The sequence below is a fragment of the Pituophis catenifer genome, unplaced genomic scaffold (assembly GCF_029215685.1).
Source record: "Pituophis catenifer annectens isolate HBS135680 unplaced genomic scaffold, rPitCat1.0.hap2 SCAF_13, whole genome shotgun sequence".
In the NCBI taxonomy this organism is placed as follows: Eukaryota; Metazoa; Chordata; class Lepidosauria; order Squamata; family Colubridae; genus Pituophis; species Pituophis catenifer.
Window position 1 is genome coordinate 23,459,135 of NW_027256893.1, and position 14,745 is coordinate 23,473,879.

The window sequence follows — 14,745 nt, forward strand, 5'->3', positions numbered from 1 at the left end:
ATCCGATCAAAGCAAGTTTTTCCTTTCTTTGCAGAGGTGAGCGCACCGTTTGATTCCTCTGGCCGGATGTAGTAGTTCAGTGGAGCTACTTATCTGGAACAAGATTTGCCTTTTCCTAACCTATAAACATGCAAAAGATGAACCTTTGGGGGGAATGCTTTTAGATTCTTTCTTTCTTTCTTTCTTTCTTTCTTTCTTTCTTTCTTTCTTTCTTTCTTTCTTTCTTTCTTTCTTTCTTTCTTTCTTTCTTTCTTTCTTTCTTTCTTTCTTTCTTTCTTTCTTCCTTCCTTCCTTCCTTCTCTCTCTCTCTCTCCACTCCTTTCCTTTTCCTTATTTACTTACAAATTTCTTTTCCTTCTCTCTCTCCCTATCCTTTCTTTTCCTTCCTTCCTTCACTCTCTCCCCTTTCTCTCTCTCTCTCTCTCTCTCTCTTTCTATCTTTCCTTCCTTTCTTTTTCTCTCTCCTCCCTCCCTCCTTTCCTTTTCCTTATTTACTTGCCTACTCCTTTTCCTTCTCTCCCTCCCTCCTCATATCCTTTCTTTTCCTTCCTTCCTTCCTTCCCTCCCTCCCTCCCTCCCTCCCTTACTCTTTCTTTCTTTCTTTCTTTCTTTCTTTCTTTCTTTCTTTCTTTCTTTCTTTCTTTCTTTCTTTCTTTCTTTCTTTCTTTCTTCCTTCCTTCCTTCCTTCCTTCCTTCCTTCCTTCCTTTCTTTCTCTTTCTCTTAGGAGACAAAGCAGACAAGGCAAGGTTTGTGGATAGAAGCCACCTGACCAAATTTCACATTTTAAAATCATACCAAAGATTCAGGAGCATACTACTTGCTTTAAAGGAGGATGTCGACAGGATGCAGAACTTCTCTTTCCCCGGGGCAGCAGCTCTATAGCTGAACTGCAGCTTGCTTAATGAGGTCCAGTACAAAGCCAGGCTCTGCATCCACACAACTTCCAGTTTATTTCAGCTTTGCTTCAGGTTGTTTTCATTGGGCTTGGCGGGTGCAAAGCCGATGTGTTTGCTTACTTTCTGATTAGCAGGGCACACCCAGAAAATAGGTGAATTGAGTCAACGGGTGAAGCATCTTTTGTGGATCTATCTTGAGCCAGTCAGAAAGAGTGTGGTGGTTTTATTCACAAGTATCAAGTTAGAACAGAACAAGAACCAGATCTTTGCCTGCTTTGAATGGAGCCATTTTTACCCAGTGGACTGTAGAGCATAATATAGAATTGCCAGTCTTCGTGATCATTTTAATTTCTCCAATCTTCCTCCTTTAACTAGGGAAAACACTGCTTGCTTTGTCTCTTCATTGCATCGGCCTAATCCTAGACTAAGGTACTTATTATAGAAAGCCTATTCCATTCAATAGGATTCAAATATGCTCAGTAATTGCAATTTACATCAAATAGTGGTTGGAGTACTTTATGAGAGGTCCTTGGTGCTCTCTGAGCTTGATTGCTTTCTTGCAGATGTAGGTAACATCAACAGTGAGCCACAAATATTTTCCTTTGTAAGTATTTTATGGTTGGAGAGAATCTGAAGCGAAGGAAAAGTAGAAGAAGGTTGCCCAAGAATTTAAATATTTTAATGGAAAACTGAAGCTACAACCCCAAGTAGATTCCTCCTTGAGTTTGGATGGGTAAAGAACCTGATTTCCTTTGTAAAATCTTCTTCTCTCCCTGATCATCTAAGGGCTAGGGTTAGGGTCAATCAGTTGGTCATTAAAGGAATGTACATTTTGGATCTATGTTGTTTGCTTTGTGTACCAATTTCAAAATTGAGAGCAATTTATCCAACAATTTAGCCCAACGTTAGAAAAAGGGGTCAATGTTATACAACCACTGAAGACAAATCGGCGTTAGTGTTTCATATTTATCAGCCTGTGGAAACTAACAATCTCTTTACGTAGAAGTTTAGAACTCCCAAAATTAATATTTCTCTATCTCTGTCACACACACAAACACAACATTTTCAGGACAACGTAGACCCAAAATGTACATTGCTTTAATGACAACAGATTGACCTGCTTAGATGAGATTAGAGTCAGGAGAAAGCCTTACAAATGAAATTTGGATGGACAGGTTCTTGTCCATCCAAACTTGCTGCTGTCTGCAGTCACTGTGGACAAATCTTCAGAAAAATCTCCTTTTGGCTTTGCCAACTCAGTGGGAATCCTTTGGAAGGCCAACTTCAGGCCGTGTCCTTGAGCACTTTCCCTTCCTCTGCTGGTGAGTCACGAGTAAGGAGCCCATCCTATGTTTCTTAGCATGTTCTGTCTCCTCTGCCTGTCCTAACCAAGAATGATGATCACATCTGCTAATAAATCTCTCTGAAATATTTTCTATCCCTCCCATCCAACCCCCAAATGTTGTTTGAGGCTTGTTACCTACTTACTGCCATGGGGGAGGAGCGGGAGAAATAGAGAAGGCCAAACCATGACATTTCCAAGCAAGATTTCCTTTGATTTCCGAATGGAAAAGAGCTTCAACGCTGATTGGCCACTGCAAGGATTTCCCCTTTGTCCTGACCTTCTTGATTAGTTTTCCACTTGAGCTCCATGTTTGGCTCCCCCCCCTTGTCAATTCATGGATTGCTGATCAATCCCAGATGTTAAGAGAGCATCTGTAGCAGGAGCCGGATGGAGGCAAATGCGTTCTCCTGCTTCAAAACAAATACAAAGTTTATGCAGCTGGACTAGATGGCAGCATGTTCCTTCAGAAGGAACTTAAGGTCCATCTTTCCCAATTCCAAATCAAACAAACTTTCATTGGAGTTTTTTTTTTTTTTAAAGAGATCTTTAAATCTGCAAACAATCTGTGCAAAATCAAGAGAACTTTCTGGCCGTAGGTTTTCCAGTACTATTGAACATGAGATTCCTACCTTGTCTTTGGTTATGGTCACTGTCCATTTGACCTCTTTTTTCTGGGCCTAATGGAGGAAAGTAAGGACTTTCTCTTCATTTCTGAATGTTCTTCCTTGCAGAAGAAAATGGGGGAAAAAAATCTGGCAGGGGGCAGAATTACCAGCAAGGGCCCTCACTAAAACAAAACAGGGATTTTGTCAGAAGACCCAACAATTCCATTCACCAATATTGGCCTTGTCTGGGACTCAAGATTAGTGTGCACTGAACCATCTAAATCGTCCCACATGGGAGTAGAAGAATGTCATCTAAGGGGATAAAACCGACAGTCCTATGCATCTGAAGGACTGCCAACAGACTGGAGTAGATTGAGTTGAGGGCGATGGGTCAACAGTCTGATTTGGTACAATCAAATCTCCTGAATTTCTGGACGGTCATGAACTGTCTTGGCAAGAAAGAAAGCAGCACAGCCAAGCTGGGGACGTCATTCTCCTGATGACTGGATTTTGAGATCGTCCTTCCCACTATGTCTGTAATGCTAGAGCCAACCCTGTCTATGATTCAGGGCATTTGACATGATGCAGCAAATAGGGACTCCATTTGGATACATTGGGTGTCTGACCCCGTATTGTGCTACATATTTGGCAAAACAGAAACCCTGCTGGGGCTCAGTGACCCAGAAACTAAGAGCATCTTTGGAATCTCCAGCTTCTCTACAACAGACATTCCTGCAAATCTGAGAGCCAACAGCACTCAGTGCCTGCTCTCTTTTATCATGAGATACAAGGCGGTGCTCCAAATCCCAGTTTGAAGCTAGTTAGTGGTGTTATCATAAGCTGCCAAGAGAGCAAGTGGTTCCTTCCATGCCAGGTTGAAATAAGTTGGCAGGCAGATATGTCTGCGTGCTTCTTAAGGCCTCACTTATGAAGTTCAGTGGCAGGAGATTTAGTTTCAATAAATCAAAGTCTTTCTTGACAGAGAGAACTAAGGAGTGTGGCTCAGGAGAAATTTTGCTAGATAAGACCTTTTGCAGTTCTTCAAACCCTATGGTAGTCGTCTTCCTCTTTGGAGGTGCCATGGTTTATAAGACTATTCCATCCATCATTACCAATTCAGCAACTGGACATGAGGATGAATATAAGTGTTGGCCAATCTGTTAAGACATAGGGCAGTGTATCCCAGTCTCAGCAACTTGAAGATGTGTGGACTTCAACTCTGGCTGGCTGGAGAGTTCTGGGAGTTGAAGTCCACATATCTTCAGGTTTTCGAGATTCTTCAACTTCGACTTTGGTGGTTGGAGAATTCTGGGAGTTGAAGTCTACATATCTTCAAGTTGCCAAGGTTGAGGAACACTGATCTAGGAGATTGGGCAAACCATAAGAAAGGAGTGGAGCTATAGGTCAACAGGGGAGGAATTTGCCTGGACCGAAGGCAAAACGAATCCCATACTTCGGTTCTAACAATGAAAAAGTCCACAGAGTGACCTCAGTTTGATCCTCTGATCCTTTGGACTCTTGGCTATGCCAAGGAATGTGGGCCTGGCTGACGAAGCACCCTTTGCTTGGCAAGTAATCTCACCCTTTCATTTAAATCATCTTGTGGTCAAAACATCTGGTTCTGACCACTGACAGTGACAGGGTCCTGGATGAGAACAAAGCTTGCAGTCATCCTGGCTGACCCCAGTGTTTACAACTCCTCTTCTACTGATTTTTATTAGTGGAGCCCAAATGGCTCCCTTGCTCAACACGGCATCTGGTGCATTGTGTAAATTAGCCACTGAGTGCTCATTTGTGGAGAGCAGGTTGTCTTCTGCTTTGACTTGGAATGGTTTCCATTTCAAGGTTGCTTGAAATTGGGCCACCTGGCAGGCATCCGCAGGTGGAAGGAAGCGCATTTCCACTCAGTCAGAGACCTTTCCTTCTCCTGAGTTTGATGCCAAAAAGGGACTGATCCTGCCTCTGGGAAGGGAAAAGAATTAAAATTTGGCTTCCAATTTTCCAAAGGTTTTCTTTTCCAAAGAGTTTCAACTGTTTCTTCCTTAGCAGATCTCCAACAGGTTTAGCCAGCAGTTTCAGTGGGCTGCCTTGTCAGGATAGCACTATCATCACACTGAAGCATTGTGGGAAATTAAGACGATCTCTTCCGTCCTTGCATTCGTTCACCAGAGTGGATAGGATCATTGATGGGAAATATCTCTGAACTGGGAAAGAGAGAGGAAAATAATTCTCTGCTGGGGATTTGCTCCATTAGATACACAGCTGACCTGCCCCTGATATATCGGGGGCTCTGGACCCTCTGGGCTTCTCAGAAATCATGAAGGACTTGATTTCCAAAGGCACGTGTACCTTAGAGAGAGAGAAACAGAGAGAGGGGGAGAAAAGAGAGAGAAAGCACAAGAAGGAGAAAGACAGAAAGAGCTAATATATGTTTTGTGTATATATGCATATAGTGTTTGTGTATGATATGTATGATTTTATACATTGCATATATAGTGTATGTATGTATGTATGTATGTATGTATGTATGTATGTGTGTGTCTGTGTGTAGAGTATATGTATAGTGTGTGTACATACATACCAGAGGTGGGTTGCTATCAGTTTGCCCCGGTTTGGGCGAAACAGTAGCAGCGGTAGCGGGAGGCTCTGCCCCCCTGCCCGGATGTCATCAAATACGCTCTGCACATGTGCAGAAGTGGTGTGTGCACTCGCGTGCGAACCGGTAGCAAAGATAAGTGAAACCCACCACTGAATCATACATATACATTTACATACACACATACACATATATAGTGTGTGCATACGTACGTGCTTGTGCATAGACATATATATATATATATTGTGTGTGTGTATGTGTAAACGCTGTAAAAGCAGGACGCTTGTGAGCAGATTAGACTACAGGGCAGCCTTGTGGGTGCCTGGCAGAAGAGCATCTATTTATAAGCCCCCTAACTCTGAAAGTCAGAATTGTTCCCCAAAGTGGGTCAGACTGTCTACCAATGGAGCGGCTTGAGGTTAGCCGCAGCAAATTTGCCTCTTGCTGGGCAGGAGCTGAGTGGGTGGGAAGGGCTGAAGAGATCAAGAGGAGGAGAGTTTACAAGAACAAAAGAGAGGGAGAGGGGGAGGGAGGAGGGAGGGAGGGAGGAAAAAGAGAGAGAGGGAGAGAGAGAGAGAGATTTTCTTTTTAAAAACAAAATTAAGACAGTAGTTGCCCCCAAGATTCATCATTTGAGAAACCAGGCTGGATAATTTGGGGGAAGATCAAATGTCAGCTGCCTCGATTTATCTGTACTTTTTGGATTTTGGAGACAATCCATGGAAATCACGCTGAAAGTCGCCACACAGCGTGTAGAAGCTAGGAGGCCCTTGAAGGGAACCAGTTTTAAAGAGGTTTACTCAATGGGGCTTGGAGGGGGGCGGGAGTAATATTCCACCTTCTTTTCTCTCTCTCTCTCTTTTTTTAAAAAAAACTCCTGCTGTTTTAAATGCGTCGCTTAGTACGAAATGTTTCTTGCTAATGTTTGCTTTGAATGTACAAAAATGCCAGCCTTGATCATAGCCAGCCAGCTGGGAAAGGCTCAGATTTAAAACAAAACTATCTTCATATTCAAAATATTCTCAGCCAGCAGAGAGGGAAAGGAAACACCATTTCATTGCTGCACAGTAGAAGTAAGTTGAATTCTCTGTTCAGGAAAGAAGATTCAACAAAAGGATGGGGTGTTTACCACAACATTTATGAGTCTTAGCCAAAATCTAAGAAGTTTTCTTACGAACATGAACAGGGGTTGGGAAGTGCCATCTTTCTCTAAAGTAGGGGTGTCTATCCTTGGTCTTGGCTGGTTGGGGAATTCTGGGACTTGAAGTCTTGAAGTCCACAAGTCTTAAAAGTGGCCAAGCTTGGACATTCCTCTTCTAAAGCATTACTGGCTGAGGAATTCTGGGACTTGAGGTCCACAAGTCTTAAAAGTGGCCAAGGTTGAGATTCATGGTTCTAAAGGAAGTCCCTTCCATGAGATCATTCATTGGTTGATCTTCTCCGTTAAACTTGGTTTCTATAATCCTTGGTAGATCTTTCTCCTGGCTTGGACCCAACACAGAGACTAACACCCTGCTGCAAAGTGTTTCACAGCTGTTTTCTACTCACCTCACTCAACTTGATGGAAAATACGATTTATTTCCCCCTCTTCCCAAGAACGTTCAATGAACTGCACATAAATGCTAGATGGGAGTTAGTTTCTGATGTTCATTGGAAAATGGCCACTGAGAGGAGAATATGAAAGTCTGGTCTTCCAGACCACATTCTCCTGGCATTCTCCTGCATCTTTCTTGACTGATCATGTCTTGATTTAGAAAATATTCCTTTACACCCACATTCCAAGTGACTAACCATGCTTTCATTAAAAGAGGATGAAATTATTCCCAAGACATCTTTTCCAAGTAGGACGTGAAAAGGCTGCAGAGGCATTGATGGCTGGAGGGGGTGGGGGTGGGGGAATGATAGCAGGCAAGGAGTCTTTATAAAAAAAGAAAGAAAGAAACTGAGATGAGGGCCACGTCTATGTGAATGGAGCCCCACCCCTTTGCGTCCACTGTATCTGCTGTAGAGTGATGAAGATCAAGGTACCAAGAGAAGCGGATACTGGTCACTCAGGGTTGAATTTTGGAGTCCTTAGTGCTTGATTCTTGAAGAGCAATGAGTCTGAAAACCCAAACCCAACCAGAAATCTAGACCATATCTCAAAAAAAAAAAAAAATTATTAGCTCAGAGATGCCACCCCCGAAATCTCTAACATCTGGAACACTCTGCAGAAGAGGAAGAAAATCTTTGGAGAAATCAGAGATAGTTTTGGATGCTGAATGACTTGGGACTGAAAACTGTAGAGCCCTCATCAAGAATGGAGCTAGGATGAATGCTTTGAAGATGTTTGAGCTAGAACTTCTGTGTTATCTCCACTGATTTTCCATGAGTTCCACCCATTGCACTGGGGACAAATGGAACCTCATCTCCCATCATCTTCAATCAAATGCCAAACATCTGGATGGCCATGAATGGCTAGAGACCATTCTGCTCTTCCTAGAGGGACAAGATAGGGGAAAATGGGCTGCAACATCACTTTAGCCCAGAAGGCAGAGTTTTCTTCTTTTCTTTTCTTTTCTTTTCTTTTCTTTTCTTTTCTTTTCTTTTCTTTTCTTTTCTTTTCTTTTCTTTTCTTTTCTTTTCTTTTCTTTTCTTTTCTCTTTTCCTTTCCTTTCCTTTTCTTAGACAAAGGAGCCTATAAATAAACTTGTGCAGAGAGCTGTGACGCACCCTCTTCGGATGGGACTCTCACCAATTTTGAAATTTCTGGTGACATCTTGCTTATGCAGCCGGAGATCCCCGGGAACTGGCAAAACTTCTGTTCTCCTTTGCTGCCAAAAAGACACAGCTCACAGCTCATAGTTGACCTCTTCTAACTTCTATTTGGAAAGGTCCAAGGTGCCATTAATTAGATTCTGGGGACACGGTAGTATTTAGCAAGCTCGTCCTCCAGTGGGTGGCTGCTTGCAAACCAACAATCTTGAGATTAAGATTATTCAAGATCTTAAACTGAGTATATAGACCTAACTTGTCCTCCTCCTTTCGGGTGCTTCCCAAACATTACCTCAAATCGCTTATCAGAAAGTCCTTTTTACCCAATGTAGGTAAATCCCTTTTGTATCAATTTAAATGCCCCTGTTGAAATTGGGTTGGGTTGTTGCTAACTACTTTTTATCCAGTTTGGGGTATAATTTACCTTAGTTTAGGAAGCTCTGTATTAGACCATTCTGTTCTTTCTTCCCCACTCACCTGTGAAATGTATTATGCAGGTAAACGTTTCATTTTTGTTCAAGAAGGAATCTTCTACCTATCTCTTGTCTTACTGGCCCAGAGACATAGAGCAACAGGTTCATCTTCCTGAAATACAGTATTCTAAGAGAAGGTTCTTCAAACTTGGCAACTTTAAGACTTGTGGACTTCAGCCTCCAGAATTCCTAGCTGAGGAATTCTAGGAGTTGAAGTCCACAAGTCTTAAAATTAGACCCCCCTGTTCAGTGGTGGGTTGCCCCCAGTTCGGACCAGACACTTCTGCGCATGTACAGAAGAGCATGTGCACGGCCCCATTGCGAACTGGTAGTAAAGGTAAGTCCCTGTCCCTGTCCTAAGCTTTTTGTTTGAATGAGTAGAGAACAGGAAACAAACAACTTGAAGGAACACCATTCATAGCAGTGGTGAAATCCAATTTTTTTTTTACTATTGGTTCTGTGGGCGTGGCTTGGTGGGCATGGCAGGGGAAGCATACTGCAAAATCCCCATTTCCACCCCATTCCAGGGAAAGGATACTGCAAAATCCCCATTCCCTCCCCACTCCTGGGGGAAGTATATTGCAAAATCTCCATTCCCACCCCACTTTGGGGCCAGCCAGAGGTGGTATTTGCTGGTTCTCCTAACTACTCAAAATATCTGCTACCAGTTCTCCGAACTGCTCAAAATTTCCGCTACTGGTTCTCCAGAATCTGTCAGAACCTGCTGAATTTCACCCCTGATTCATAAGTTGGAAAGCTTGCTCATTGTTGGACTCAAAATAATATTTCCCCCCATTTTTGTATTATAGGTCTATAGAATACTGCTGAAGTGTTCCCTTGGAAGAGTATTGTTTGCACACCTCTCATTCCCACCAAGCAGAAAATGGCTAAGAGTCCTACCGTTCCTTGGCTCATCACGCCATCCCTCCTCCTCTTCCTAACTCATGGCATCCACTGTTTCTTCTTGCCCAATGCCACCCACTTGGAAAACCTCCTTAATCGATACCAAGATGGGCAACCGCACTCAAGGGCCAAGAGATCAATTTCCAAAAATGACCAAAACGAAATCCTGATGCTTCATAATAAATTGAGAGGGGAAGTCTATCCTTCAGCATCCAACATGGAATACATGGTGAGTTCAAAATTGAAGAATGTGCATCAATCCATAGCCAATCGGTGATATACTGATTCTGTGCAGCATTTTGGTAAAATTGGATGGAACAAGAAAGAGAAATGCAGATGAAGTTAGCATGCTGTATTGGGGATGAGAGCACCCAAGCTTTAATCATAGATTTTTATTCTTTTCTAATCATTCTATCTATTTGGTTTCAATATCTCTGTTTTTTGTTTAATTTTATTGTAAACTAACAGAACACCTCAACAGCTAACAGTATAATAAATTAGGTGGAAAATAGACAGCAAGACAGCACACAGATGGAGAGCAGATAGATAAATATAGATTGATAGATGATAGACAGACAGACTAGATAGATTAGGTAGAGAGAGAGGAAGGTAGAGAAGTAGATGATAAATAAATAGGTGTGTGTGTGTGTGAGAAAGAGAGAGAGTGTGAAAGGAAGGTAGAGAGATAGATGATAGATAGATGATAGATACTGTAGATGATAGATAGATAGATAGATAGATAGATAGATAGATAGATAGATAGATAGATAGATACAGTGGTGGGATTCAGCCAGTTCGCACCACTTCGGGAGAACCGGTTGTTAAGTTTCTGAGCAGTTTGGCAAACTGGTTGTTGGAAGAAATCATTAGGGCAGAGAACCGGTTGTTAAATCCCACCACTGGATAGATAGATAGATAGATAGATAGATAGATAGATAGATAGATAGATAGATAGATAGATAGATAGATAGATAGATAGATATGGATGGATGGATGGATGACAGACAGACAGACAGACAGACAGACAGACAGACAGACAGACAGACAGTTAGTTAGTTTCTGGTGAGTAACTCTTTTAGGACAGCCCCATATAGCATTCTGGGTCCTTCCATCTGTGAGAAGAAGAGAATTCTCAAGAAGAGGCACTTGTGAATCATGCCATGCCATTCCATCTATCAACGTAGCCTAGACTTTAACCTTGTTCCACCCTCCTTTGAGGACACTTACTCATCCCAAATTCCAGAGCAAGAAATCTTTCCTCTAAGCCTTGCCTAAAATCCTAAACTCAGATGGTAGTTTCTTGAGTCGTTTCAATGAGAAAGGAATCATCTGTTGGAAGGGTCAATCCAAAAACAGCCCTTTCTAGGCTTAAACGCTCAACGTTGCTCCTTAGGAAAAGAACCCTAATGTCTATATTTTGTTCACAGTTGCATTCTGGGAGTTGAAGTCCACCCATCTTAAAAGTTGCTAAAGTTGAGAAACATGGCTTCTGCAGTATTATACGTTTCTATTTTTCATTTCTTCATCCTCGTCCAGTTAACCAACCCTGTGAGATGATGCTGACCCCTCTTTCTCAGGCTTCTCTTGTGAGAATTGGGAATGGAAAAATGGCAAACGTACGGAGAACATTTTACTATAAAAAGAGCTCCTTTCTTTACAAATAGCAACTTAAAAATCTAGAGGCTGAGAGAGAGAGAGAGAGAGAGAAAGAGAGAGAGAGAGACAGAGGGAGAGAGAAAATAAATAAATAAATCACACATTTCTAGCTTCAAAGTATTCCCAGTCATTTGCTATTTATCATTCTAGGTTTGTCAGCAAGAGAAGAATGCAGGAACCCTTTCTCAGAAGTTTGTGTGTGTGTTGTTCCTAGTGACTTTTTTTTTAAAAGAAAAACAAAGATTTTCACATGTTTATGTGACCATGCAAAGGCTTTTGATGGAACATTCTTCTGACGTAGGCCCACTTCTCCAGACGCCAATAAATATGAATTAAAGATGATTTCATGCAAAGCCAACTGTCCATTAAATGTGAGATTGAGCGGGTGTGTATGTGTGTATAAGGAAAGAACAGAATGTTTTCTCTGCCTGTACAAGATACCAGATCCATTCTAAATATAAAGGCAGGATCCCACAGAGCTAAGATTGATTATACCCGCCTGCATTGATATATGGCTTGCTATGAGTCAAACGATTGGATCCAATTATTCTAGTAATTCAAAATCTTAAGCAAGGAACTTTATAGCTATCCAAGGGCTGAACCAAAGAAGTGAAGTTGATAGTCTATCTTTGGGATGTAGGACCTTAAATGAATTTAGGCCAGTATTCTCAACCTTGGTAACTTGAAGTTGCATGGACTTCAACTCCCAGAATTCCTCACCTAGCATATGTAGAAGCTTTCACTGTAGTAGCAAAAGTACTTTCAGAAGTTGATCGGGGAGGGATTTTTTTTTTTACAGAAGGAACAAGTTTACTTATTCACAAGGACTCCAGAAAAAAGAATGACCTCACTCTGAATTGGCTTTACAATACAATACTTACAGTAGTGCAAAGCCAATTCAGAGTGATGCCGTTCTTTATTGCAGTCTAATATGTCTTAACATTGGGTTGATGGTTCTTAATCGTTGGGGATTCCTCGATTGTTTTTTTTAATGAGTTACGACATAATCCTTGATGAGCTAGGATTATTGTCCAGGAAGACCCAGCTTCCCCACTCAACCTTCTGATACTAGGAAAAGAAGTGAGCAAAAATGTATGTCCTTGTGTTTTGAAAGTCCGCTTGGTGCCTCCATCTCCTGAGACAAGAATTCCAAAACTACCCCTTCTTACAACCCCTGTGTAGGCCGACGGCACCCATTTCCCTCCTGAGCAGCGCTTGTTCCATCTTTTGTAAGACCAGGAACAATCTCGCTGCTTTTAGGAAAGTCAACATGAGTGTGGAGGCCAAATAAATGTATTTTTCTTGGCATTTGTGACCCCTCCAGCTCTGCTCTACAGCCAAGGACTCTTCAGGTTAGTGTCTATTTACTTGTCCCGCCTAGTTAGTTCTTCGTGTTTGGCTTTGCTCGGTAGCCTGACCTCATGTGTGTGGTTTTTCTTTCCTTCTGCTGGAGATCCTACAGAATATAAAAAGAACTCCTAAAGATTTAGCTGAAAAACCAGCTGTACGTAGACTGTCCTGCGGCTGGTTCATAATCCCCCCTTCATAAAAGTTGTCAGCAATTGGAACAGCATATGAGCCTAATCAACTCACAAATAAATAAAATAAGTGCGTTCATATCTATCTAGCAGAGTTTAGCAATCCCAGCCTGCAGAAAGTTTTAAGTCTTTTCTGTTTCAAAGTGTTGGGGGGATTCGCCACTCCTTTGAAGGCTGTAAGCCCCAAGAACTGCTCTTTGCAGAAAATTGGCTAATTATAGCCCCCATATTTCCAGTCTGAATTTCAGCTAATTTAAAGAATGTGCGAGAAAAATCTTTCACTGTCATGCTCTGGATAAGAAAAGCCATGTTGAGTTCAAAGTCTGCCAAGAAACAAGTCAACAACTTTGATCCAGCAAGGCCTGTTTTAAATTTAACACCCTGCTAAACACGGAGTTGCACGTTTTATTACTAATTTTATGTACATGTGGGAGCAATGTTTCTCAACCTTGGCAACTTTAAAATGTGCAGGCTTCAACTCCCAGAATTCCCCAGGGAACTCTAAGATGTGGAAACTTCAACTCCCCAAATCCCTCAGTCTGCATAGGCTGGTTGGAGAATTCTGGGAGTTGAAGTCCACACATCTGAGATGTTTTTTTTTTTTTTTAATTTGATTTATATGCCGCCCTTCTCCGGAGACTCAGGGCGGCTTACAATGCGTTAAGCAATAGCCTTCATACTTTGACGTTAGATATGTTGACGTTAGATATGTTGACCTACTAGTGTTTTTCCTACTGTTGTCTTCTTTAGAGATGGGACGAAGAACTGGAGAGATCAGCTGAATCTTGGGCTCACCAATGCATCTGGGATCATGGACCTGCCAGCCTCCTCCCATCCATCGGCCAGAATTTGGCTGTTCACTGGGGAAGGTAAGCCTGCAGGCTCCAGCAAGCTACAAATCTTGAGATGGTATGTGTATGTTTGACCAGTGGAATGTACTTGACATAATCCTGGTTGAACATTTCAGCCTGCCCTGCTGTAATCATAAGAATGTATGCTTTCTTTTATGCAGTCGTGTGTTTTTGCTAGTTCCTAATGGGAAGAACTGGCTGGCAACCTGGTCTTAGCTGAATGTTTGGCTTGGTTTCAGTACCTGTTTTCAGTCCATTTTTATGACTTCCACATTCATCTTGATGTTGAAACACAAACAATGCATCTGGGTATGCACCTTCACACATACACACATACTCATTTATACAGAAGCTTATGTGTTTGTAGCAGGGGTGGGCTTCAAAAATTTTAGTAAGGGGTTCTCTGCCCAGTTTCTGAGTGAGCCTGGTCATGGTGGGTGTGGCTTAGTCGGCCTCCTGCACCATGATGGGGGAGGTGTTTTTGCCCTCCCTGGGCTCTGAAGGCTTTCCTTGAGCCACCAGGAGAGCAAAAACAGCCTCTTCAGGCTCCAGAAGCTCTCTGGAGGCCAGAAACAGGTCCATTTCCCAAACTTCTGGTAGGCCTGTTTTTCACCCTCCCCAAGCCTCTGTGTGCACCCTGCACTTACCTGCATCCAAAATGGGCCACATGGGGACTCCTGGGAGGGGAGGGGAGGGGTGGGCAGGGCCAGCCAGGAGTGGGATTTGGGGGCTCTCCGAACTGCACAGAATCTAACTAGAGGTTCTCCCAAACCCCTACGAACCCCGAGCAGCCCACCCCTGGTTTATAGCTGGCTAGGCACCCTGGGCAAAGAGCTGGTTGATGGTCTTCTTTGTTACACTAGAACCTCTTCCCATTTTTTTTCCTTAGGTATCGTTCTCCGAGTTTCCACGTCCAGTCTTGGTACGACGAAGTAAAAGATTACACCTACCCATATCCCCACGAATGCAACCCTTGGTGTCCCGACAGATGTACAGGACCCATGTGTACACATTACACACAGGTAAGGCCTCCAGCGGCTGAAATGGAGTCTTAGAACTGATGGCTTTCCTCTCCCACCTCAAGCTTGCCACTCAGGCGGGCAGAGCTATGAAAATATGTTGAAGCG

General features: G+C 42.6%; 1 protein-coding gene across 1 annotated transcript in view; it reads left to right on the top strand.

The window, feature by feature from the left end:
* CRISPLD2 (cysteine rich secretory protein LCCL domain containing 2) overlaps positions 1 to 14,745 on the top strand; it is a 32,718-nt gene continuing 17,973 nt past the window's right edge. Inside the window, exons 1-4 of the mRNA XM_070952779.1 lie at positions 1 to 36; positions 9,480 to 9,802; positions 13,518 to 13,636; positions 14,508 to 14,640. Coding sequence (XP_070808880.1) covers positions 9,554 to 9,802; positions 13,518 to 13,636; positions 14,508 to 14,640 — 501 coding nt within the window. The 5' untranslated portion in view covers positions 1 to 36; positions 9,480 to 9,553. The remainder of the gene's footprint in view (positions 37 to 9,479; positions 9,803 to 13,517; positions 13,637 to 14,507; positions 14,641 to 14,745) is intronic.